Genomic DNA, 26,773 nt, shown 5'->3' with positions numbered 1-26,773 from the left:
CGGGATGATCTTTGCTCGAAGAACCCTTAGTTCAGGGTAGTGGAGTCTTCACTTTGTAGCGAGCTGGTATGCCGAGTTGTCACTTATGTGGAGTCATGTTCACGTGTCCCCTCATTATGAGGTCGGGCCAAATTACCCTCCATCAGGAATCATTTACACTTAGAACATTTTTGACAAAAAGACAAGTATATTTCATTAATGTGAGGAGCTCGTTACAAAAAAAAAGAGAAAATTCTCTACTCTAAGCCGAGCTCACAGGCCCGGGATATACAACATGGAAGATTACTCTTGGTGCTCTTTGCCCTTGCCCGAAGCCTTAGCAGGAGGATCAACCCTTTCGTCAGAGCCGACCTCCCTTATGTCAAGCAGCTCGTCGTCACTCTCCAACTCAGAGTCCGGGTCCTCGGCGGCTTCGATAGCCATTTCATCCGTAACCCTCGAGGTGGTGATGGCGCTCAGATCAAGCTGCGGGAACTCGCGTCTGGTCAGCCACCTGCTGAGCTTGAAGCCTTTGCGGTAGCCTTCCGTCCCGGCCCCGATTAGCTCTCCCTAGAACTCCTCCGAGCTCTTATACTCTTCGACGACCTTTACTTTGGACTCTTCCACCACCTGAAGGAGTACCTCGGTTCGTTCCTTGACATGGGCCTCAAGGTTCTCCACCTCCCGCTTCAGTGCCACTTTCTCGGACATCAGCACTGAAATGAGCTCCTTCTGAGCCTGTACATCATTCTTCAACTGGTTGATTTTGTTACGGGCCACATTCATCTCGGCGTGAGCCTCGCGAGACGAAGACTCAACTACAAGAGCCCACTTCAAATGTACCTCGGACTGGTATGTCAGAGCGTGTATGGCGGAGTTCACCTGCCAAGAGAACAATAGTTAGTACCGGAAAAGTCTAAGTGCAAAATTAAAGAAGTCAAGACAGAACTTACCACCATGCAGTGAGTAGCCGCTCGAGCTCTAGCTGAGTGACCGATAGCTCGGACCAATTAGCGGCCTCCTCGGCATACACCGCGCTTTTGCTCTTGAGAAGGCTATATTTCGGAGTCAGGATGCTTAGAACTGCTTCCTCGCTGCCCGAAGACATGGTGGTTGCAGGGGCAAGGAGGCCTTTCCTGGTTCCTCCTCGATCAGATCAATTACTGGAGGTTGCACAGTGGAGGGCTGTTTAGGCTCAAGCACGGTAGCCTGCAGTGACTCGACGCGAGCTCTATTGGCAGCTCGCTTCTTCTTTCCCTTCATCCGGCCAAGGAGTTTAGCTGCGGTGAGCTTCATGGGAGCTACAACAAAAGCAGAACGTTAGCAACATTATCAAAACTTAAGTAAAAACACAAACAGAGACGACCTACCAGGACTCAGGCCCGCCTGCACAAGTTTGTCTTCAGCCACGTAGTCCGCGGAGTTGAGGCCGAGCTCCGCCCAAGATTGGAGCACTTCCCTTGTTTTTAGGTCTAGTCTGACACCGGAATCCTGAATGGCTGCCCTCCAATGAGTTGGGAAGGGCCATCCCTCAGTATTACATGTTAGACAGTTTTGTATGCCCTTAGCTCCAATCAGTTTTGATTTACTTTTGATCTTTAGTGTAAATAAATAAAGTAGATGTTTGATTCATGTTGTGTGGTATGCTTCTATGTAAGACCCTAAAATTGGACAATTAATGAGACTCGTGTTAGTTTTAAATGTTCACAGTCGTTGGATAAGTCTGGGGAGATTTATCCTGCCAAGGCTGACACTGGTGTGCTGCCAAATGTTGGGGTGGCTTGTCTCAGCCACCAGGGTAAGACCCAAGGCACACACAGTGTAGGATTACTTGAATCCTTGAACCGCACCAGATTTCCAATATTGCCTTGGACCTTGGAGATTGATGGGCAAAACTGGAAAGTTACACTTGACCCCTAGACTCAATTATGATACTGCATTGGGCGTCGGATTGGGCTATCTTTGATATGCCAATCAGTGAGATCCTTTGCGGGGGTCAAACCTGGGTATGTTGGGACAGTCTGAGAATTCGTCTGAGTGGGTGATCATATTGAAAGGATCAGCCCCTTTGTCGGACAAAGGTAATGATCGGGGATGCACTCTCTCTGATGGAAACCAAACTGCCGGCAGTTGATTTCAACCGCTGGAATCACTTAGTGTAAGTGTTGGGCCCATAGAGTCCATGTGATGGGCTCAAGGGGTTCACTGGGCTTTCCAATGAATTCGTCTAGGCCTTGTAACAAAGGTTGGGTCGAACCTATGTGGCTGATGTGTAGATCAATGCTTGGGTCCCATGCCATACAAAGAAGCCCAACTGGACAGTAGTTCGGAAACTTATTGAGCATTGTTTTCTTATTAGGCCTAAAAGCCCGTTTCAACCTGGGCTGATATGATCACCGACTTAAGGGGGCGAATCTGCAAATAGGATTAAGATTAGCCTCTTGATTAGATCAGGAGTGGGCTGATCTAATATGCAGATAGGATTAAGATTATCCCCTATCCAAATACAGATTTGGATTGGGATAACTCCTAATGGGATTAGGAGAATTCTTAATCACTAAGAAAGGAGGAAACCCCAGATCTAGAATTACAAGAATTCGACCTAGGGTTTTGCAGTTAGATCTTCTGCAATCTAAGATAGTATCTCACCTTCCCTAAGTTGAAATCTGCATCCACGCCACTTTCAGCCTTAGGAACTCCCCCAGACGCCGCCGCCTTACTGCTTGGTTCGAATTCCTTTGAAGGTAGGATCAAGAAGCTTGTTCTTGATATCAGTCTTTGCTGAAAGACTGGTTAGGTTCAGTGCTCTAAGCCTCCAACGGATTCTTGTGAAGAGTTCGATACGTGGGATGTACACTGTTGGTTCTGCCCCACCATCGTTGTGTCATCTTCAGCGGGAACAGATCTTGGATCTTTCTTTGGGCATGAACACCAACGTTGGGAGATCATGATTCTCTGTATCAGGTATAACCCTTCCCTGTGTTCTTGGTTAAGATCTGGTCTGGTTTGGTTCAAGTAGGATCCTTGAATCTTGATTCTAAAATCAGGGAATACGATTCCCAGTTGGAAGAAAGGTAGGAAATTTTTGAAATTCACCCACCCATTCCGCAACCTTTCTGGCGTCCATACGATGGATCCTACCATACTTTCAGTGGTATCAGAGCCACAGGTTCGAATCTTGAACCAAGAGATCAGATCTGAACCTGCACAATTCGATAGAAGATGTTCTATCCAGGTATTGCGCAGATTGCAGTTTTATTTCAAGAAATTGTTTCTTGTATGGGCAATTGATCTGAAATTAATTTTTGTTGAATCTGAAATTTATTTTAGAACTGTTCTTATTTTATTTCTGATTTAATGGACTGTTCGTACATGGAGTTCGAAGATCAATTTTGGCGCAGAATGTCTGCGCACCTGTTATTTGCAGTTTCTATTCATTCTGGTCTGTAAAATAATTTTTTTTTTATTTTTCTAGACTGAATGTAAAGGATTCAATCAAGAATGTAATATTTAATAGAAATAGGATTTCTGTTTTTTATTTTCTTGATTGAGAAGGCGGCGGCGCTGGAGATTCGCAGATGAAGAGTTCGCTATCTGTGTTTTTGCAGTTTGGGAAACTGCAACCCTAGTTACTAACCTCTGTTTTGCAGGTCGTACAAACAGTGCAGATCTGTTTTGATTGTCAAATTTTTGGAATTTTAATTTTAGATCTTTCATTGAATTGTTTCTTGAATTAAAAATTATTTTTGGACCATTTCGGACCAGATTGGACCAAAATTGTTTGGACCGTATCTAGGGTTCGAAAAGGGCTGTATTCAGTCCTATTATTTCCCACTTTCAAGTTTGAAATCATTTTTTAATTGGAAGAACCAATTCGGCCCAACTTGTAAAGCCCAGTTTTAAGGGGTTAAAACTACAAAAGCCCAGTTTTACATAAAAGCTATATAGGCCGAACTGCTAACTGCGATTCAGCCCATATACCTAGATGATATTAATTGTTAGTGTTGTGGTCTTTAAACGGGCTGTTTAATGGGCTTTATAGTATGTGATTGATTGGATCAATTCTTCCATATCAGGCGATGTGTGGATGTTTAATGTGTTGCGACCATGGGCCATAAGCACTTGGCCCATGATGATTCGTTAGTGGCTCTTGTGCACACCATGGCTAAATGCACATCATTGCCATGGTGTCCCTTACGGTCATTGGATGACCCCTTCTTGTCATGGTGGGCCCCACAACCCTGGAAAAGGACGCGTGCGGAAACCGTAGCCGAATTCGGCCACCATAAATCTGACTTTATGAAAGTCGGTGGGAGCCACTCTGGTTTAACCTAAATTAACTAGGACATAATTTTTTGTTCCCTCCAGCAAATATGAGTGCATGTGATAGGGAGATCCATATGATGGACTCTCTAAAGGCCTTCCGTCATTAACACGATGATGGGTCGTTCAGTAATGAGGAAACGCACCATAAAATTGGGCTATCCATTTGCCGTTGGATCTGTCAGAGTGTTTCATAAGATGATAGGGGCGTCATAGACTGATGTGGGAGGGGCTTCACCAAAAAATGGGAACTCTCTCATGGTACCTTGGCGTAACATGAATATGATGGGTGAGCACTCACTGAACAGAAAGGTTTACCTGAAAATGGCTCTGAACCTTGTCTGATAAAGGCCATAGGGAAACTCATATGATGAGTGGATATGATCTGTCACAGAAAGGTTGTGGGGCTATGCAGCTGAAACATTTAGCCCCATGCACCCTATGTGATTTTCCATATTTCCAAACACATTTCGCCGTCTCCGTCACTGAGATAGGAGGGAAATCTCAGAGATGAACAAATGAAAATGGAAGATAGATTAAAAGCCATGGGTCCTTGACCCCGGTCCCAAATTTATTAAAACCACTATTTATATAGGTGGAGGTAGGGCCAAAAACGTAATTAAGTGTGCAAAGTCCCACTAAAATGTTAAGGATCACTCTGTGATACTCCAACTCCTAAAATTAAAAAAAAAATGTTTATTTATTTATTTTTTTAAATTTGTAATAGATCAAACCTTTTTTCCCATTTTTAGCTTTTTTTGACACCCACATCGGCTCAGTTTAGAAAAAGTACAAATACAAATTTGTAGAATGGAAAACCTTGTATTTGGTAGTATTTTTGATGTATTTATATTGTACAAATTTGTATTTAACCTTTTTCCAAATTGAGCCGCATGGTCAGGAATGAGGGAGAATCGATAAAGTACTCTCACTAAAAAGTAAAAATTACATAGCAGTAATTTGCTCATCATAAGAGCAAAATCATCGGTCATGGTTGGAAACAACAAGCACAAAGTACCTCTGACATTTCAAAACTGATAACCAAAATTAATTTTGTAGGCATTTGTTAGCTGATAGATTAAGCGGACCTTATCATATATAAAATCAAGATTAGAGTGAGTGAATGATTTATGACTCAAATTCTATTTTTCTTGGTTGATCAGGAGATGGAAAACGATGAATGAAAGAGAGGAAGGAGAAAAAAAATGAGATTATGAAAAAATTTTAAGGGCAGATGAAATGGGCTCAATGTTTTCTTAAGGGAGCCATTGCTTGGCAACCGTTAATTTTAAAGCAATTTGGGATAATAAATGTGCCCCGTTGTTCGTATGTGATTGACATGAATCTCTTCAAACCGTTGGAGGTCCTGTACTCAGGAATAATTCGACAAGGAGGTAAAAGAGAAACTTGAGACAGGCAAGTATAATTTGTAACGAGTCACGAGTCTTCATCAGGTTCCGTTTGCTTTTTCGTAAATTATTTATTCAGGTAAATGCATTTATCTAGGTAAGTATTTCTTAGAAAAGACTTATACGGATATTTATCCATGTTCTTTTATTTCTAAAGTAAATAAGATAATGACCATTTTAGTCATAAAAATCCATTATTACAAGGGGCATTTTTGTCCCATTCAAGTGTTTGCAACTTTCCCCTAAGGTGGGAAAGTTATTTACCCACCTAGGAGATGGATATCACTTAATACTCAAGAAAATGCACTTTCCTTGGTCCCCAGATAAATCTGAAAAAAAAAAAAACAAACAAACATGGGATTCTTGGTCAATGAAGATCAAAATCCCATTGACCAACTTTTCCCCCTCTCAAAATCAAGAAAAAGAATGTCCCCTCAATGATAACTCTTCGAAACTGGCATAGTAAAGGCACTTGAAGGCCAAATATGAAAGCTATGGCTTCTGCTTCCCATGGAGAGTTAGCCCCTATAGACTTATTTGTGTTAAGCGTGGCCATCTTATAAAGTATATTTACAGGTAAATATTAGAACTATAGGATATACATAAATAATTTCTCCAAACCTTAGACAATATCATTTGCACGGCCATGGTTTTGCATTAATACAAATTTATTTGCATTGCAACCAAACACAGCCTAAGTGAATCCATCAAAATTGCCAACCATACACCTTGAGTTGTTGGCTAGAGAGAGTTAGTTGAATCTTGATAAATTTCTTGAACTGCAAATAGAACGAGATTTCTAAAGAGTGAAAGAGTTCAATATTTCTGACATGACTAAACCCTAAATAGAAAGAAAATTATAGAGACGAGAGAGAGTGTGTGTGTTGAGTTGTTGGGTTACACATACTATAGTATGGACCACAAACTGGGAGCGGCTTATTGAAGCAGTGGGGGGGCTAATAACCTAATAGGGAAATTGGCCTTTTGGTGATATTAGTCACCTTCGTCTCACTCTCTCTCTCTCTCACCTGGCCTTATGCTAATTCATTGGTCATGAGAAGGCCCAAGCGCCGCTTCTCAGCGTCGTATAGAAGACACAAGACACCCTTTCTCAGGTCCTCGTCGTTGATCTCATTCCCTACGTTCATCCTGACCGTAAATCAATGCCAATTTTATGGGTAGGATGCGATTTATATAAAGCTATTAATAGATTAGATTAGGATTCTCCTTAATCTTCTCTTCATTTTTCAAATTTGTTTGCGTAAAATTAAGAAAAAGAAAGAAGAAAATTATTAGTCAGCCATAGCAAGAATGTGTAATGCATGTTCCACACTTCCACGTGCAAAGCACCCTGACTACAACATACATGACATGAGAATGTGGACTTTTCCTACATGATTATTGCAATTAATTAGATGACATGTTTTTTGCCACGTGTTGCTTGCAGTACTGTTTGGCCCAGCATTAAAACGGGCATGCCTAATATGCCATTTATCACTTTCCGGAATCTAATGAGCTGGCACTTTTCCAGAATCTCATGAGCTGGCTCTATCCCACAATTAGGTCAATTGCTACGTGGCAATCGACAACTCCAGGTTTCTCCATACCATCCAAGAAAGCTTGCCAAAGCAATTGTGCGGTTTGGTTCAATACAAATGCCGGGCTCGGCAGGAAATTTCCTCCGACGTTGGCTGTAGCCAAACAACCGCCGGCAAACAGACACTATCGGTGTGGAGCTACCGGCCACCGTTCAACTCTTGGCGGTGCACCTGTTTTGGTTGTGGGCAGTTGTGCCTCGACACCACCTCTCCGACTAGCTGGCACGTCGGGAGGGTCAGGAATTATGCTGATTCATCCCCTCATCGGCTGGAGGGTCAGGAGGTCCTCGCCGACTAGCTAGCACGTCAGCTGTTGTTGAACTCTGAGTGGTCGGCCTTGTTGGATCCAATTGGGCTGATGACTAACGGGTCTAGGGATACACGTTCACCACAGTGCCCCAGGCTTCTAGCGGGGTGGCTGCCCTGGGGAAGACCTACCGGACGCCCCACTTCGTCCAGCCTCTGTGTGAGGTTGTCGAGCCAGTCGATGACCATTTGGATATGGTCCATCGTGACCAACTTCTCAGTGTTCCTGGTGTTTCTTGCCATGTCAGCTAAAGCTTAGGAGTTAATTCTTAAGTTTTTTAGAGTGTGAATTTAATTGAGGGAAGTCTTAGTGACGTTCCCACAGACGGTGCCAATTGTTTCTACCTAGGATGGGTCGAGGGCAACAAGGTAATTTTGCTTACGAGCCAAGGGCTGGCTGAAGAATCCAAGGTTTGTTGTGGCCGAGGGTTGATAGGTCAGACCTGTGAAGAGAGAAAGAGAGAGAACGTTAGAGGCCCTAGGTGCTAACCCGAGGCGAAGACTCCGATGGTCAAGTTAGTATGGGGGTAATAGGAGGTGGATGAGGCCTGAGTAAGGAGTGCTTAGACGAGGTCACACAAGAAACTAGAGAGTCCTTACTATTCCAGAGTCCAGGTGTTTACCTTGAGAGGGTTGCCCCCTATTTATACTTGAGGTCGCCTAGAGTAAGGTGGGCTTGGACGGTCAGGATACTTTCCAGCCCTAAGTAGCGTGGCCATCCGAGACTGCTGCGTGCAGCCACGCTATTGGCCCCATGTTGTGCACCGACCTCTGCTTTACACGTGACCTCAATGGGTCTGCCCTAAGCGCTGCCACTTGCCACGTACATGCGCGCTATTGGTATGAGCCATTGGCGATACATCAGATCACAATCATAATTGTTAGAGAGTGTATGCCCTTAGCTCTAATCAGCATGATGTACATTATGACATTCATTGTAAGTGAATAAAGTACATATTTGATTCATGTTATTGTGGTGTGTTTCTGTGTAATACCCATAAACTGGACAAATATGAGACTCATGTTAGTTTAGAATCTTCACAGCTGTTGGATAGATCTGGGGAGATTTATCTTATCAAGGCTGACACTAATGTGCAGCCAAGTTGGTTGGGGTGGCTTGTCTTAGCTGCCAGGCTGAGACCTGAGGTACATGTAGTGTGGGTTTTCTTGAACCCTGAACTGAACCAAAATTCCAGTATTGCCCTGGACCTTAGAGATAGATGGGCAAAACTGGAATGTTACACCTGAAAGAATGGTAGGATCCATCGTATGGACGCCAAAAAGGTTGGGGAATAGGTGGGCGAATTTCAAAAATTACCTACCTTACTTCCAACTGGGAATCGTATTCCCTGATTTTAGAATCAAAATTCAAGGATCCTGCTCGAACCATACCAGACCAGATCTGAACCAAAGATCAGGGGAAGGGTTATACCTGATACTGAGAATCAAAATCTCCCAACGTCGGTGTTCATGCCCAAAGAAAGATCCAAGATCTACTCCCACTAAAGATGACACAGTGATGGTGGGGCAGAACCAACAGTGTACGTCTCACGTACCGAACTCTTCTTCACAAGAACTCGTTGGAGGCTTAGAGCATCGAACCAACATTTGCAAACACTTTGAAACCATTTGCACTCTCTACTCACATGGATCCCAGGAATTAAAACCATTTGCAAACATTTTGAAACCATATATAAGTATATATCATATATATAAATTTTGCAAAACAAAATTCCAACGATTGAAATCAACTGCCGGCAGTTTGGTTTCCATCAGAGAGAGTGCATCCCCGATCATTACCTTTGTCCAACAAAGGGGTTGATCCCGTCACTATGATCACCTACTCAGATGAATTCTCAGACTGTCCCAACATACCCAGGTTTTGACCCCTGCTAAGGATCTCACTGATTGGCACATCAAAGATAGCCCAATCCGACACCTAGTGTAGTACCATAATCGGATCTAGAGGTCAGGTGCAACTTTCCAGTTTTGCCCATCAATTTCCAAGGTCCAGGGCAATACTAGAAATCTGGTCCGATTTAAGGGTTCAAGTAATCCTACACTGCGTGTGCCTTGGGTCTTACCCTGGCGGCTGAGACAAGCCACCCCAACAGTTGGCAGCACACCAGTGTCAGCCTTGGCAGGATAAATCTCCCCTGACTTATCCAACGGTTGTGAACATTTAAAACTAACACAAGTCTCATTAAGTGTCCAGTTTTAGGGCCTTACACAAAAGCATACCACATAACATGAATCAAACATGTACTTTATTTATTTACAATAAATATAAAAAGTACATCAAAACTGATTGGAGCTAAGGGCATACAAAACTGTCTAACAACACCTGACCCCTAGACTCGATTAAGATACTGCACTAGGTGTCGGATTGGGCTGTCTCTGATGTGTCAATCAATGAGATTCTTAGACGGGGTCAAAACCTGAGTATGTTGGGACAGTCCGAGAATTCATCTGAGTGGGTGATCATAGTGACATGATCAGCCCCTTTGTCGAACAAAGTGAATGATTGGGAAAATGCACTCTCTCTGATGAAAACCCAAACTGTCGGCAGTGGATTTCAAATGTGCTTGAAATTTGGTTTTGCAAAACATATTTATATAAAGATTTACTTATATATTATGGTCTCACAAATTGTTTACAAAAGGTTTTAATTCCCAAGATCCATGTGAGTAGAGAGTGCAGTACTGTACCTTGCAGCCGAGGGAGAGGTCCTCTCTTGTCGGGTAGTGTTTGATCATTATGGGTTGAGAGGTTAAGTGTAATTCTATTGAGGGTTATACCTAATGGGCTAATCTTGCATCTGCCCATAGTCCTTGGGCCTTCATAAGATGGCTGGAGCGAAAGACCATTTAGTGTAAATATTGGGCCCATTAAGAGCCCATAGTGATGGACTTGGGGGTTTACTGTATTCAGTAGTGAATTTGGCTAGGCCTTGTAACAGTGGCTATGTTGAACCCATGCGGCTGATGTATAGATCAATGTTAGGGTCCCACGCCATACAAAAAGAGCCAAACTAGCCAACATTAAAAGGAAGTGTGCCTAAAAGCTTAATGGGCCCAAATCCCATTTCAAACTGGGTTAATTAGGTTAGTTAAATAGGGGTGGATTTAGGTTTGGATCAGCAAATAAGGATAAGAGGATAACTCTTATCCACTTAAAGAGTCCATATCCAAATAAAGATTTGGATCAGGGAACTCCTAATTTGATTAGGAATAAGTTGATCTTGAACTGCAAATAAAATAAGGGATTATCCTTATCACTTAAAGAGTTCAGTCAAGGGACTCCTAATTAGATTAGGAGGTTGTCTCTTTAAGGCTATAAATTAAGAGCAAGGCGGATTTGAAAAACACACACAGACATTATAGAAGACAACTCAGTTTGACTGATTTTTGCCTTCAGTTCATTTTCTCCTTGCTCTTGTCGCCCTACCCTGTTCGATCTCCAATTCTTGGATCTAATCAAGATTTGATCTTGATATTATATCTTGCTAGAATAAACAATTTTGAAGCTGTGCTCACTACCCCATTCGATTCTTGTTGAAGAATCACAAGTTCTTGGTGAAGAACGACTTGCTGATCCTGTCTCATCCTAAGCTGTGTCATCTTTAGTGGAGGGAGGATTTGGTACACTCTTTGGGCGTGAACACCTACGTTGGGAGGAGCTTTTGGCGTAGATTCCGTATCAGGTATATCACTCCCTATTCTTGGTTTCAGATTTGGTCCGGTTTGGTTACAAGAACGAACCTTGAAAATGCATTTTTCTAAATTGGGAATACGATTCCCGGATGGGAATGAAGAAATTTTTGAAATTTCGTTCAACCTTCCTACAAGGTTCAGCCATTCATATGATGGATCTCCAATCCCTTCAATAATCAGTACATAAACAATGCGATTGGGCTATCATCGTTGTTAATGACACTGCTCAGTCAAAGATGGAGGTAAAACGATAGAGGATTGGTGGAGGGATGGTTATGGAAACCAGAAAATGGTGAAGCGGGGAATAACGGTGATGAGGAAAATAGAAAAAGTGATCCAAAGTCGATAAGATGTACACCAAAAATAGGTGAAAACGAGGGAGAGGTGCCATCGTTGCCATCGTTGCAACTCCCCTGTTCTCTTCAAGAAGATGAACAGGAGGCGGAAACCTCCTTTTATCTCGCTAGTAAAGAAAGAGATGATTGGAATGGGTAAGAGAGAGGGAGATAGGAAGAAAAAGAAAAAAGGAATGAAAGAAGAGAAATTGGGGAAAGGAACTTCACCGTCGTCTACCACTGTATGTCAAGAGGAAAGAGATAACAAATAGTGTGTTTTGGTGGATGTTGTAGGAGAGAGAGAGAGAGAGAGAGAGAAAGAGAAGAAATTATGAAGAATAAATCAAAATGAATAAAGAGGTCCTCATTGCTTTGCCACCTCTATTTGGTGTCGAGGGGAGAAGGAAGAATGATTTATAGGTTTGTTTAAATTAGAAAGTTAGGTGGGCTTTTATATTTGGGCATAAGGGTATTTTCATAATTTTAAGAAGTTTAGAGGTATTTTGGTAATTTTAGAAAACTTATGGCTAATTTGGTCTATTCAGGTCGAAGAAGGTCAAATTGGGATTTAAATCTAATGGTGGGGGTTCTAAGTCAAAGCGTAAAGGGCTAAGATTGTCTAAGGGTGTTTGGAGCCATGGAGGTAGAGACTTTAGGATGTTTGGGATCTAATGATAGTGTTTGATTAGTTCAAGGGGGTCACTATTGTAGAAATTTAGGTCAACAAGAAGGTCCAAAATGGAATTTTGGCTTAATGGAGTGGTAGATTGGTAGTTTGATTAATTTTAAAGTGTTAGGATCAAGGGGATTTGGGTTGTGGGTATTTATGCCAATGAAAGGGTTTGAAATAGAATCTTGGTTTGATGAAAAGGTAAATAGAGGAATCTTGAGTTGAAATTTCATGGGTAAGTGGTTTAAGAGGTCCAAGATTTAATGGTAGTGTTTGATCTATGGATTAAGGTGTAAATAGGGGTTAATCAAGGACATGAAATTGGTATCGAGAAAATTTAATGATAAATCTGGGGGTTTTGGGACTGAAATTTGGGTTCTTTGTTGTTTTATTTTTTGTGTTTTGGAGGGATCATAAAGGTGAGATCGAGTGTTCGAGGTGAACTTAAGACTTAAATGGCAGATTAAGCAAAAATTGGGTGCTGATACTTATATAGTTGAAAAAGAAGAATGAGGTAGCAATTATACACCAATGTCTAATACGTTTTTCTATTGGCAACAATTATAGTGATCAAATATAGTGTAATGTTATATGCATGAATGCATGCCATCTACTACTTGGGTGCCCATTAAAATTTTTCCATCATGTTATACATGATGAGCAATGAATACTTATTCTTTTAAAAGTCTAAAGGGAAAATGCCAACCCTTTATCCTTTAGGAAAGGTTGTACTTAAGCCGAAACTGAAAGGGGATTGTAATCTCTTTGCTATAGCCAAATTTATTATAAGTACCATGAAGGAATCTAATATTGTTGTGTATGCACTAGTTAAGAAGGGAGTTGAACACGTGGATTTAATAATTCCAAATAGGATAACACCTCTACTTGAATTTAAATATGTATTTCCTAAATATTTACCTATAGTGTTTCAACTATTAAGAAATATCCAACATTGAATAGACTTGATAACTATGTTAGTTTCCTCAATAATGCCAATTACAAAATGAGTTCCACCAAACTTCAGGAATTACAAGTTGAGTTATTTGCCAAAAACTTCATATGGAATAGCAGGAGCCTATGCATGATACCCACTTTATTAGACAAAGAAAGAGGCCACATGGAGGATGAGAGTTGACAATTGAGCAATTAAAAAATAACCATTAAATATTAGTTTCCGATTCTATGCCTTGATGATATGTTGGATAAACAATCTGGCCAGAGTGTTTAATTGTAAGTTGAACTTAAAGTTTGGTTACAATCAGATTATAATATATTTTAATGACAAATGGAAGATGACATTCAAAATGCAATATGATTTGTATGAATAGCTAGTGATGCCATTTGGATTGTCTAATGCATCAAATATAACCATGAGTATCATGAAAAGGTTCTCAAGCCTTTTATTGGTCGATGTGATGTAGTATATTTTGATGATACTCATATATAATACTATCACATACTCTCATTTTGCATCTTTGAGATATACTAATGATTGTGTAGGAAACAACTTTATGCAAACATGATAAGTATCATAGTAGCAAATCATATCAAGTCTTATTCATTGAGTACATTATCTTAGGAGATGGGGTTTCAACATCATTCTGATTAACTAACACCTTAAACACTTTTCAAAGCATGATGATTCCATGGTCTTGCAAGATTCTATAAGTGATTCATTAACAATTTCATTACTATTATGGCACTTAGCACCATACATAAATTTTATGAAGACCAAGATTACCTTCACATTCATGACTAAAGTGGAGAGGGCCTTTGTTCAAATTATGGTGCAATTTGTTTGCTGCTCTTATGCTAATATTTTCAAACTTTAAATATCCCTTTGAAATTGATTGTAGTGCCTCTAAAATTGGAATTAGTGTTGTATTAAGCCAAGGTGGGTAGACTATAGAATACTATGATGAGAAGTCAAGTGGTTCATACTAATGTTCATAGAATTAGACTAGGCATGGAACTAGAAAAGAGACAGGTTGAAGGGTTAGAAGTTCAATCGCGGTTAAAATAAAGGTCAAAACATGGTGATGCATGTGTATCTTGTGGATCGCATAAATACTATATATAACATATTTTGTAAATAATGTCATATTTGAATGTAGTGGATAGATGGCTAATTCCTTAATTTTTAAAGCCAATGATGTTGGTTTGAGCCTCTTTACTTATATATATATTTTTTAAATACATTTGTAGAAATATAGACACATTCAACCTTAGAAGAGCTATGTTATCCATATTTTGAGCACAAGTACTTGGATTTGATACTTTTTGTAAATTATTATTTACTAACCCTTATTTTGCTTGTATCATGGATGTTGTACAAATTGATATACAAGAACATATTTTTGTGATGCATGATGGATTTTTATTTAAAAGGACTCGATTATGTGTACCTAATTGCTCATGGCAATTATAAATTATCCAAGACATACACAATGAGAAACCCTTTGGGTGGAGAACATTGACATGTCCACTTGTGATTCGCTGCATAGCCTATTATACACATCATGGCAAGCAATAGATCTTGAGTGCATGAAATCTAATACAAATATGCACATAATTTTAAATTTGACACCCTCTGTTTGTAGGCTAATTGCAATGGAGCTTGTATTTCCTATCCACAAAGAGACTATCCATAATACCCACAACCACAAGATACTATAGTTGCAAATCGGGAACAAAGCTAGCTTGAGATGATTCCGGATCTCTAGCTCGTAAGAGGATAGGATGTTCGCCATGTGTGATTGTAATGTTATGTGGGTAAACATGAACAGAGTTCTTGTAAGCAAGAGATCCGGACTCGTTTGAGAGGGCTTCAACTTCGTTTGAACTACCTTTATAAAAATCAGCATCAGCAATATCCAACCACACATCGGAAATATTGGTGATATAAAGTATAAAAGATGTTCCCAATATGCATGAAGTTGGGTGAATGTGGCCTAAAGATTAAAAGTCACTTCGAGAAGCTACTATGTTAACTTCAATGGAAAGCCAATTTTTGGGCTCATGTATATCTATTTTCAACTTTCTAGATTTTCAAGAAACAAGGATTTATAACTTCCAAGTTTTTTTTGGCTCATACAATCACAAACCACTGTACGAAAGCCTTTGCGACATAATTACCAGAAAGAAAAGTGGGAGATCGGGATGTTCGTCTCCAAGATCTAACTGCCTAAATTCCAGATATTTCTCTCTCTCTCACAATCTCCGAAACCCTATTCGCCCACTCAAATCCATCCATTCATCCTTCTTCGTTGTTACGTCACCTCAGATGATTGTTCAGGAATCAGGTACGTCTGATATCGTTTTCTTTATCCCCATCACTAGGATTTCAATGCCATTTCCACGTTTAGCTTGTTTTCTTGAAGGCTCGAACATTGAGATCGCTTCTTGTTGCTTCGGTTTGTTTTGTTCAGGGTTCTTTTATGTTTGTTTTGGATGATGGGAAGTTTGACCCTTGATTGATCATTTTTGACTTATTTAATCAAGATTTTGATTCTATTTTTTTTAATGATGAATGACGACGAATGGTGAATCTCAGCTGGGCAATATTCACTTCCCATGTGTTTGTGATTTAATTAATGTTTATTTCCGTTGTAGCTTCGTAGTTCTTAAGTTTTTTTTGACCCATTCGATTTCCAACTGTTTGTCTGTGTGGTCCTTCGTCTTGCATGTTGGTTGGAATTTCTTGAGATCGTTCGTTTTGGGTTCGTTGGAGGTGTGAGCCTTGCATTTTTCTTTCAAGGAGATCCTGGAACAGCCACAGATTTTCCAGTTGGTTCCCTATCGATGGAGCTCTGTTCTCCCCTTCGATTTTCCAGTTCAGCTACAGATTTTGAAGGGATAGACAAAATATTCAATGCTACAACATCTTCTTCCTCTAAAAAGAAGTTGTTCTGTGTCAAAGTTCTATGCGTCTTGTTGTAAAAGACATTTCCCCAAAGAAACACTACCAATACTTTAAGTTTCTGAACCTTCAGAATCACTTTCCTGCTCACTCCTAAATGCTTCATTTTCCAACTGGTCTTCCACTCTTTCCTGCCTTGTTCTTTTCCTTTTGGGGTTCGGATGCTATGGAGACAAATAATTCGCCCTGGACAGCTGCCACTGCAAGCTGTTTGAGCTTCCTTTTCGTCCCTGGTTCTTAGAATGGGTAGGAGCTCTCGGTGGGGACGATGATGGATCTAACTTTCCATCTATCGTCGCCCCTTTTAAAAACCCCACGTGACTGTCCTCTCCTCTAAAGCAACCAGCCCATTTTGCCGGCCCACCCCACTCTTGTCTAATAGCCCATTTCTTGACTTTGACAAAAAAAGGGCCACTCCTTTGCTAACTTCTTGGGCCCTTGTCTTTCTTTCAATCGGCCCAGACTTCATGACCGTCCACTTGGCCATTTAACCTCCAATAGTTGCCACCACCATCGCAGATGTGAAACGGTTGCCATCACCATCGCAGAACCACCACATTTTCACCAAAAAAATTGCAACCTCCAATAGTTGCCACCTCTGTATTTGACTCTTCAGACCTTATTTGCAACTTCATGCCATTCATCAGATTGAAGACTCTCTCCCCAACTGAAGAAATCGGTCACCCCAAACATCTAGTAAAAGAAAGGTTGCATGTTCTATCACTATTTTACATCCTTAAACATTCTACAAATAACTTGTTGGTTTTGTGAGGTTCAATCATGCCCCTTCTTTTTGGTTGAGAGATTTGAGTACCAGACAAAACCCTCAAATTTCCCTTAGAGAGGAAAATCCTGTCATCGTTTCTTGTTTGGCTAAATTGAATTAACAGCTTTCTGGTGTTTACTCGTTCGTATTTATTGGGTTGGAGTTTGATTTGTGGTTTGAGTAAGACTCCGATGGTCAAATTAGTATGGGGTAATAGGAGGTGGATGAGGCCTGAGTAAGGAGTGCTTAGACGAGGTCACACAAGAAACTGGAGAGTAAGGGTAAAGTTTATTAATTAGCTAGCTAAACATGATATGTATCTTAGAAATCTTAATAGATTTGATATATTTTTAAGTTAAGATTATATATTCTTATAAATGATTATTTAATTTTTTAATTTACACTAAATAATAAAATATTTATAATTTTCAAAAAACAAAAAAGTATTGTTTATAAAATATTTGAGAATTTAATGTATTTATCAATAAAATTTTAGTATTATACATATCCCACTATATTTGTTGTAATGTATTTCTTCATTTATATCATAAATATGCATTTCTTATGTATTTATACCTTATTTGTGGTTATTTCAACCTTAAATTTAGTGTTATTAATGTATTTGTGGGATTTATAGAAATTTCCCTAATGTATCCAAGCATATCTATATCTTTTCACTATATTCATGCATTTTCAGAGTGTATCCGTATCTATATCCAAGATTACAGATATGATACATGATGCCAATACTTTGATCCTTGGTTTCTTGTAATTACTTTTTGCTAATTCAAGGCAAGGTATGCCCCGGATGGTATTAGGTAATCCAGAATGTGATACTTCATCTTTGTGGAGTAAGCATATAAACACATGTTTCTAGTTCTACTTTCTAAAATACTTTATATATGTGGTACCAAATATCTAGTTTGCCAAGAGTATTTTAGTTGGGAAATAAATTCAATTTCATTGACTCCCAAATGAAACTCAAACTGTTAGTTGATAGATCCTCCAAAAAAAAAAAAAAACAAAAACTGTTAGTTGATAAAAGAGGAAAAATGGTACAAAGTCTGAAGCTAGTGGCAGTGGTCTTTTTTGGAATAATTGTTTTCTATTTGGTAACTGATTGATTGCTTCCTATGATGTTGTTGCTTCCCACCAATTAAGAAAATTAGTTAGGTTATATATGCATTTTATTTTCCCTTAATTTGTCATGTCTGTAACTTGCAAATTAATCTCCCCCCTCAAGTCAGCTTGCTTAGGCTAGAAGATTAACTCTCGTCCTCTGATTCTTCTCGATTAAGTCTGCATGTACTTCCAATTGGAAAACCATTTCATGGAACTGAAAGATAAAGTCCATCAACTCTGTCTTCTACAGAAAATCTGCTGTTTCTAATTTTAAACAGGCGGAGTACACATGCAACTGGCCAACGTTAAACCAGTAGTTAAATTCATTCCATGATCTTATTGCTTGAGTTCATGGCCCTACATGCAGGGTGCCCCAGACAATGGGGTCCCTAAGAGATATTCTAGATGAATTGAGAAACATCTGGAAATTGTAAGTTGTAACCTAATGGATTTGATTTGTTTTAGATTATCTTTGTGGTTGGACAGGTTTAGGTCCATAACGTGTTTATGTTGAGCATTAAGTGGATGTTTGGATCTTGTCTTAGTTGTTGATTATGAAATAAAGGTAATGAAATCTATTTTGGTGCAAGTATTTCCAGATTCTGGATTCTTTGTCTGCTTATGTTTTTCTGGGAAGGAGGGGGTGGGGGTCGGTGGTGGTTACTTTGTCCTAATATTTTATCTCCAGTAGTATTTTACAGTTATTTATTTTTCCCTTTTTGTCACGGTATTTGAATAAAAAATTGGATCTGGATGTAGTTATGATGTACAAGATGGGCATATCAGGTGTTCTTAAGACAGTTTTATATGCATATTTGGATGCATTAGACCCACCGGATGGTCCCCCCATCCCTCGTATGCCGAGAGAATTTGTGATCTGTAAATTTGTCACAGTTCAAGTACTTTCATCATTATTTAGATATTTATTGGAGTAATGTTTCAGAAACTTAAGCTAAAATGGGGAACTTGTTGTATCAAGTAATGCACTGTGTTTATACATAAAGCGTTCGAGTATCAAAAAAATTGTCATAGTTTGCTTATATCTTCCATCTGAGATGGTGTGCAGTTTTAAATTTGTGATAGACTCTTTCCACCATCCAAAATAATGCATTCAATTTTTTTTTATCAGAAAATGCTGGCCTAATTTTGTTTCAAATTTTATCTTATCTTGTTTGATTGTAGTATAAATGAAGTAAATAAGACATGAAGCAGAATAAAGTAAAACCCAAAATAAAATTAATTGAGAATTTGCATTTTTTTCATTTGCACTCTCATGCATATGTACTAGTGCAAATAAAATTGCATTGCAACCAAACACAGCCTAAAGAAATCCATCGCCTAGGTGAATAGGTGAAAAGCCCCCCTTGTTGCCTAACCTCACCCTGGTGCCTTGAAAATTTTGGTGTGGATTGATGGTTAAGAGCTCAACTTAAAAGTCCTTCATTTTAGTTTGAGCTTTTTGCAAAATTACTCTTTCATTAAATTATGACAATTGCTCAGTCAGTGAAGTGTCTTGGGTATTATGCTGTAAATCCTAATATGTGTCTTTTGTGGTGGTTTTAGAGGAATATGTTTTTTTTTTTTTTTTGAAAAAAGTAACGTACAGATTTGTTAATGGATTAGGAGTATCCAAATTGTATACAGGACACAAGGAGATACAAGCATCAAACCAAGGCCAAAGCCAGACCACAACCAAGAAGAGCCACGGTCCAAGCCACCCTTGCTCAGCACCATGATAGGCATTTTCCCCAAAACAAGCAAACAACTACCCCAAAGAAACAGCTTCCACCTATTCAGAACCGAATCTCCAGGGGGTCACTAAATACCAAACCCTAACCAAAACTCTATAGCTAACTCTTTTTTTTTTCCCTTTTTTTACTCTTCAACATTAATCTTGACTCCCATGGTGCATATTGTTTGTTGATGACATTGTTTTAATTGATGAAACTAATGAAGGATTAAATATAAAATTAAGTTTATGGACAAATATCCTAGAAAGAAGGAATTTTAAAATAAGGAATAAAACATGATATATGATCTATCACTATAATAAGAATGAATGCAAATGAGGACACACTTAGGATAGGAGATCAACAGTCAAGAAACATGTCCAAAAAATGAGTGGCAAAACTGCATATGCAGAGATGGATGAGTGGAAAATCTAGAAAGAATAGGGTCAGAAATGAAGTCATTGAAAAGAACTGAGGAGTAGCTTAGCTTAAATAGGTACTAAAATGAGAGAAAGTAGATTAAGATGGTTTGAACATGTGCATAAAATACCACCAACAGCACCAGTGAGAAAAAGTGATATGTTGCAAGTTGAAGGGACTAGAAAGGCTAGGGGTAGGACCGAATAGGACATGCGTTGAAGTAGTTAGAGAGAATTTAAGTTCTCATAATTTAACAATGATATGACATTGAATGGAACTGAATGGCAAAACAAGATTATGTTACTGACACCATATTAGTTGGGATAAGGTTTGGGTGATGATGATGATCATTGATCTTGATTCTGTCATGCTTATTTTGGTTGTGTTCTGGATGTTTGCAATACCTGTTTTTGGTATCCAACATCTTCACCTTTTCATTATGAAAATCTGGCCAAGAGCTTATTCTTCTTAAAGACGGTGCCTCAAAACATTTTCCCCCTCCTAATGATCTGAGCTGTTGTGTAACTAACTACTTTGTAACGATTTGTGAACAAGCATTGCCTTCACAATGAATATAAATTCAGTCATATCCAAGGCACTGTTTTGCATGTCTGAAGGCCCATCAATTTGGCAATTTGGCTTTTTTCCCTCCAAGCGTGAAACTACAGGTACTTGTTATCTGGGACAGATGGGTTGAACTAGGAGACATACAGAAAAGTGCTTTGTTGATGTTACTGGGGAAACCCTAGATGCATTCATTGGCTTGGTGCCTTGGTGATGCACAGGATATTAGGTGAGCACATTATGTCTACATGTTCTCTTGCTTATCTTATTAATCATCATATGGTTAGAGTATCCTCATTTTGAATTTTATTTTTCCAAAAGATAAAGGTTGATTATTTAATTAGACTATTAGAAAAAAATTCCAAGGCAAAAAAAAAAAGAAAAAAACTAAAAGTTCTCTTTTTAAAAATGTATTCTTTAAAAAAGAAATGAGATTTCTATTCTTATCTGCATGCTAAAACAATTCCTTTCCTATTGCAAGAAAGGAGAGAGAAAAGATGACGGTGCCTTCTCTTAAATGAAAAAGGAAAATGCAAGAACAAGAAAAATAAGGTAAACCTTGTACCCAATCAACCGATATAAACCAATCAGTTGGTATTTGTAAAAAAAAAAAAAAAAAAAAAAAGATGAAACCTAGGTCCAAAATCAGAAACATGGAAAAACCTAGTAATTAGAATTTAATGACAGCTTATCCACATAGTCTTCAAGGTGCCAGGGCAACGCTAGGCGATAGGGGAGTGCCTTGTTGCCTAGTCACCTAAGTGATGGTTTTTTAAAATATACAATATAAATTCTAGGGTAATTCTCGAGGACCCTAGTTCTCATGAAATATGCATGAACCTTGTACTAGAATATAGAAAATCAACATATTTGTTAGAAGAAAAATGAAAAAAGGAAAGAAAACATACAAAAAACATAAGGGCTGAGCCCTTATTTTGTCGTGGGAAGAAGAAGATGGTGATGAAGTCCTATTGATTTCAAGTTACTTCTTACCTATCAATTCAGGTTTTAACAGCAGAAGACGCTGAACTGGAAAGCTTATTGCTTTGCCCTTTAGCAACAAGTTTTTAAGGAGGTTGTGGATTCCATAATGGCTGAAATTGAATTTGGATTTATCACTACACCCTTGAATGTTTTACTATTTATTTATTTTACCAACTAAAAGACAAAGCAATAAGTCTTTCAGTTTATCAACTTCAGTTGTTATCAAACGGCCCCTATGTCACGGACTTGTGTGTTGATTGAACCTAAAAAAGAAAATAATAAAAAAAAACTAGTATAAGAATAATAATATTAGTACTATTAGCAACTCCAAAAAATTTTCCTCGGAATTTGTGTAAGCACAAGTGAAATTTTGTGTGAAAAGTGCCAAAGGTTTAGGAGTTATGACAATATTTCCAGTCTAATACAAAAAAAAAAAGACCATATCCAGTCTCTACCCCTCTCAAGACCCTTAGATGGTTGGGACCAACAATGGGTAATGGCCTTTAAGAAGTGAACACTTACAGTTACTGCTGTGTGTGTTCTTGCCTTCTTGGTGCTCATGCATGCCGTCTCATGTGCAAATGAAATGTGTTGTTTGTAAGTTGAACAATAAAGTTTTTCTAGCTGAGTCTTGAATACTGAATTGAGAAACAAAATTAAGTTGATAATAATACTATGATTGAGCATAAGTGATTGTGTAACTGCTTCCAAAGTTAAAGAACAGTGCATCTATTTTTTTTCTACTATAATTTAGGCAGCAATGCTTTTGATGTTGCACAGTAACTGCACCAAATACTCATGTCCATGTGAATGAGTAGTAGAGAGACATACTGAAGCCAAGAAAAATGATGGAGAGACTACAGAAGATATAGAGATACATAAATATTTGTATCTAATTTGTTGCTTCAATTGTGCTTTCCAGTTGTTTGTTTAATTAATTCTTTGAGGCTTTTATAATATATTTGGCAGATAATTAGTCTAATCCCCTGAATTTATCAACTTGTATTACTCCAATGAATGCAGACACAACTTGAAATGGCAAAAGGTACCAGGGACCGACGCATTGCTTCCCGTCAATACAGGTCAACTCCATATCCATTACCATCTTACCATGAAGAGTCCAATGCCTTGGAGAAGAATGACTGGGAGGATGCAACCTGTTCAGTGTGCATGGAGTATCCTCACAATGCTGTCCTCCTCCTTTGTTCCTCACATCACAAGGGATGTCGTCCCTACATGTGTGGTACCAGTTATCGCTATTCCAACTGCCTTGGCCAGTTCAAGAAAGCCTACACCAAAGTGAAGTCACCTCTTCATGGGCAAACATGGCAAGGCTCAGCGAACAATTCAACTGTTAGCTCAGGCTCTGGTTGGCCCAACGAGAAGTGTGAAGTAGTGGAGCTCACATGCCCCCTCTGCCGGGGCCAGGTGAAGGAGTGGATAGTGGTCGAAGCTGCATGCGATTATCTTAATAACAGGAAGAGAAGCTGTATGTAGGATGACTGCTCATTCGTTGGAACACACAAAGAGCTCAGGAAACATGTCAAGGAAGAACACCCATCAGCATGACCTCGAGAATTGGACCCCATACTTGAACAGAAATGGAGAAGGCTTGAACGTGAGAGAGAGTGTGATGATGTGATCAACACTATAAGGTCACCGATGCCAGGAGCAATGGTCCTGGAGGATTACGTGATAGAAGGCAACCACTATGGCTTTGATACAGATGAATCTTCTGTTGCCACCTGTTGGAACTAGCGAGGTCAGAGAGGAGGTTGAACCGAAGAAACAAGAGAAAATTGATAGATGTGACATAAGAAGCTTTTAGGGGTAGGGGGTAAGAAAATTGTTTAGTGAAGATAGTATTCTACTTAGGGTGAGAATAGACCACCCGAATTTTAATTGGAATAAGCTTGCTTTATTCATGACATTAAGGGATTTAAATACAAACTAGGTAGCCAAAAATTATTCAAAATTAAATAATAACTACTTGACCTATTCTTAAGCAAGCTTGTGGCCATGATCAACAACTATCCCATAATCTTCTATGCTACGTGTCATGGTTCATGGAACGTGTAATGCACTTGCATGAAGTGCAAGTCTTATGCATGACAGCTCTTCGTCAAAATGCTTTGGGTTCTTCACGGGCACTCTTTGGGAGCTTCTTGGCTTATCAATACCCCCTCCTTTGGTTGGAACCTTGTTCTCAAGGTTCATATTTATGAACTTGTCTTTCATTTCTTCAGTGTTTTCCCACGTAGCATCATCTACTGGAAGTCTTTTCTATTTGATCAATTTTTCTTTGACAATTTTGGACCCTTTTTTGACCCAACAGGTGTCTAAAATTCCCTCCGGTTCCACAATCAAATCACCATTTTCAGTCAGTGGAGGTAACTCAGTACTAGCAGCAATTGTTTCACCCAATTTCTTCTTTAGAAGGGATATATGAAAGATCGGGTGAATGCGAGAACCTTGTCGAAGTGTCGCTTCTTGACCCGTGCGTTATAGTACCGAGCCACTCTTTGCTGGTAGGCTGCAGTCTGGATGTATGCGAGGTCCCGTACTTCTTCTACCAGTTCAAAGCAGTATGAATGTGCCAACCTTAGTTGAATAAACTTCCAAAAACCCATTGGTCGGAAACATTCAAAGCAGTATGAATGTGCCAACCTCAGCATCCATATCATCTGTATCAAAGCCATAGTGGTTGCCTTCTATCACGTAATCCCCCAGGACCATTGCTCCTGGCATCGATGACCTTATAGTGCTGATCACATCATCATGCTCTCTCTCACGTTCAAGCCTTCTCCATTTCTGTTCAAGTATGGGGTCCAATTCTCGAGGTCGTGCTGATGGGTGTTCTGCCCTGACATGTTTCCTCAGCTCTTTGTATGTTCCAACCAATGAGCAGTCATCCTGCATACAACTTCTCTTCTTGTTATTAAGACAATCGCGTGCAGCTTCGACCACTGTCCACCCCTTCACCTGGCCCCGACAGAGGGGGCATGTGAATTCCACTACTTCACACTTCTCGTTGGGCCAACCAGAGCCTGAGCTAACAGTTGAATTGTTCGTTGAGCCTTTCCATGTTTGCCCATGAAGGGGTGACTTCACTTTGGTGTAAGCTTTTTTGAACTGGTCAAGGCAGTTGGAAGAGCGATAACTGGTACCACACATGTAGGGACGACATCCCTTGTCATGTGAGGAACAGAGGAGGAGGACAGCATTGTGAGGATACTCCAAGCACACTGAACAGGTTGCATCCTCCCAGTCATTCTTCTCCAAGGCATTGGACTTTTTCTGGTTGATTTCCTTCTCCATAACCTCTTCATGGTAAGATGGTAATGGATATGGAGTTGACCTGTATTGACGGGAAGCAATGCGTGGGCCCCTGGTACCTTTTGCCATTTCAAGTTGTGTCTACATTCATTGGAGTATTACAAGTTGATAAATTCAGGGGATTAGACTAATTATCTGCCAAATATATTATAAAAGCCTCAAAGAATTAATTAAACAAACAACTGGAAAGCACAATTGAAGCAACAAATTAGATACAGATATTTATGTATCTCTATATCTTCTGTAGTCTCTCCATCATTTTTCTTGGCTTCAGTATGTCTCTCTACTACTCATTCACATGGACATGAGTATTTGGTGCAGTTATTGTGCAACATCAAAAGCATTGCTGCCTAAATTACAGTAGAAAAAAAATAGATGCACTATTCTTTAACTTTGGAAGCAGCTACATAATCACTTATGCTCAACCATAGTATTATTATCAACTTAATTTTGTTTCTCAATTCAGTATTCAAGACTCAGCTAGAAAAAACTTTATTGTTCAACTTACAAACAGCACATTTCATTTGCACATGAGACGGCAGGCATGAGCACCAAGAAGGCAAGAACACACAGCAGTAACCGTAAGTGTTCACTTCTTAAAGGCCATTACCCATTGTTGGTCCCAACCATCTAAGGGTCTTGAGAGGGGTAGAGACTGGATATGGTCTTTTTTTTTTGTATTAGACTAGATATTGTCATAACTCCTAAACCTTTGGCATTTTTCACACGAAATTTCACTTGTGCTTACACAAATTCCGAGGAAAATTTTTTGGAGCATGCTTCTCCTCAAAGGTTCAAACGTAGTTCAACACTTAATCCAGTCACTTCCTACCCAGAAGAGGGAAAGGCAAGGTCACCTAAGGAATAGCACATTGTCAATCCTTGTATACCAAACATTGCTCCTTACGTTTTTATTTTTTTGAACAATAGCAAAATTATTTTATTAAAATTGAACAAAGATGAAGATACAAGAGAAAATGAGGGATAACCACGGCTGTCATGGTGACACCACCTAGGGCTCAGCCCTTATGTTTTTTGTATGTTTTCTTTCCTTTTTTTATTTTTCTTCTAACAAATATGTTGATTTTCTATATTCTAGTACAAGGTTCATGCATATTTCATGAGAACTATGGTAATTTCTAGTTAAAGATTACTACTTATTACTATGAAACCTAGGTCCGAGGGAATTACCCTAGAATTTATATTTTTTATTTTAAAAAAACCATCACTTAGGTGACTAGGCAACAAGTTACTCCCCTATCGCCTAGCGTTGCTCTGGCACCTTGAAGACTATGGATAAAGCTGTCATTAAATTCTAACTACTGGGTTTTTCCATGTTTCTCATCATTCCATCTCGCGTTTAGATTTTGAACCTAGGGTTCATCTTTTTTTTTTTTTTTTTTTTACAAGAAGGCACCGTCATCTTTGTTAGACAGTTTTGTATGCCCTTAGCTTCAATCAAGAATGATGTACTTTATGAATTTATTGTAAATGAATAAAAGTACATATTTGATTCATGTTCCCTTGGTATGTTTCTGTGTAATACCCTTAAACTGGACACTTAATGAGACTCGTGTTAGTTTAGAATGTTCACAGCCA

General features: G+C 39.2%; 1 protein-coding gene and 1 pseudogene across 2 annotated transcripts; one reads left to right on the top strand and one right to left on the bottom strand.

Moving 5' to 3' along the window:
* The first annotated feature begins 15,335 nt into the window (after positions 1 to 15,335).
* Positions 15,336 to 24,002, top strand: LOC148803081 (uncharacterized; annotated as a pseudogene). Its single transcript, XR_016075055.1, has 2 exons — positions 15,336 to 16,959; positions 22,862 to 24,002. The product of XR_016075055.1 is annotated as an uncharacterized LOC148803081 (transcript).
* A 479-nt stretch (positions 24,003 to 24,481) lies between these two features.
* On the bottom strand, positions 24,482 to 25,243 carry LOC148803080 (uncharacterized). Its single transcript, XM_088892001.1, has one exon. It carries the CDS (start codon positions 25,241 to 25,243, stop codon positions 24,482 to 24,484), a length of 762 nt encoding a protein of 253 aa, XP_088748127.1.
* Between the last annotated feature and the right edge of the window lie 1,530 nt (positions 25,244 to 26,773).

This window comes from Nelumbo nucifera, chromosome 1, assembly GCF_055504915.1.
Source record: "Nelumbo nucifera cultivar China Antique chromosome 1, China Antique-T2T, whole genome shotgun sequence".
Lineage (NCBI taxonomy): Eukaryota > Viridiplantae > Streptophyta > Magnoliopsida > Proteales > Nelumbonaceae > Nelumbo > Nelumbo nucifera.
This window is presented reverse-complemented; position numbering and strand designations above follow the sequence as displayed.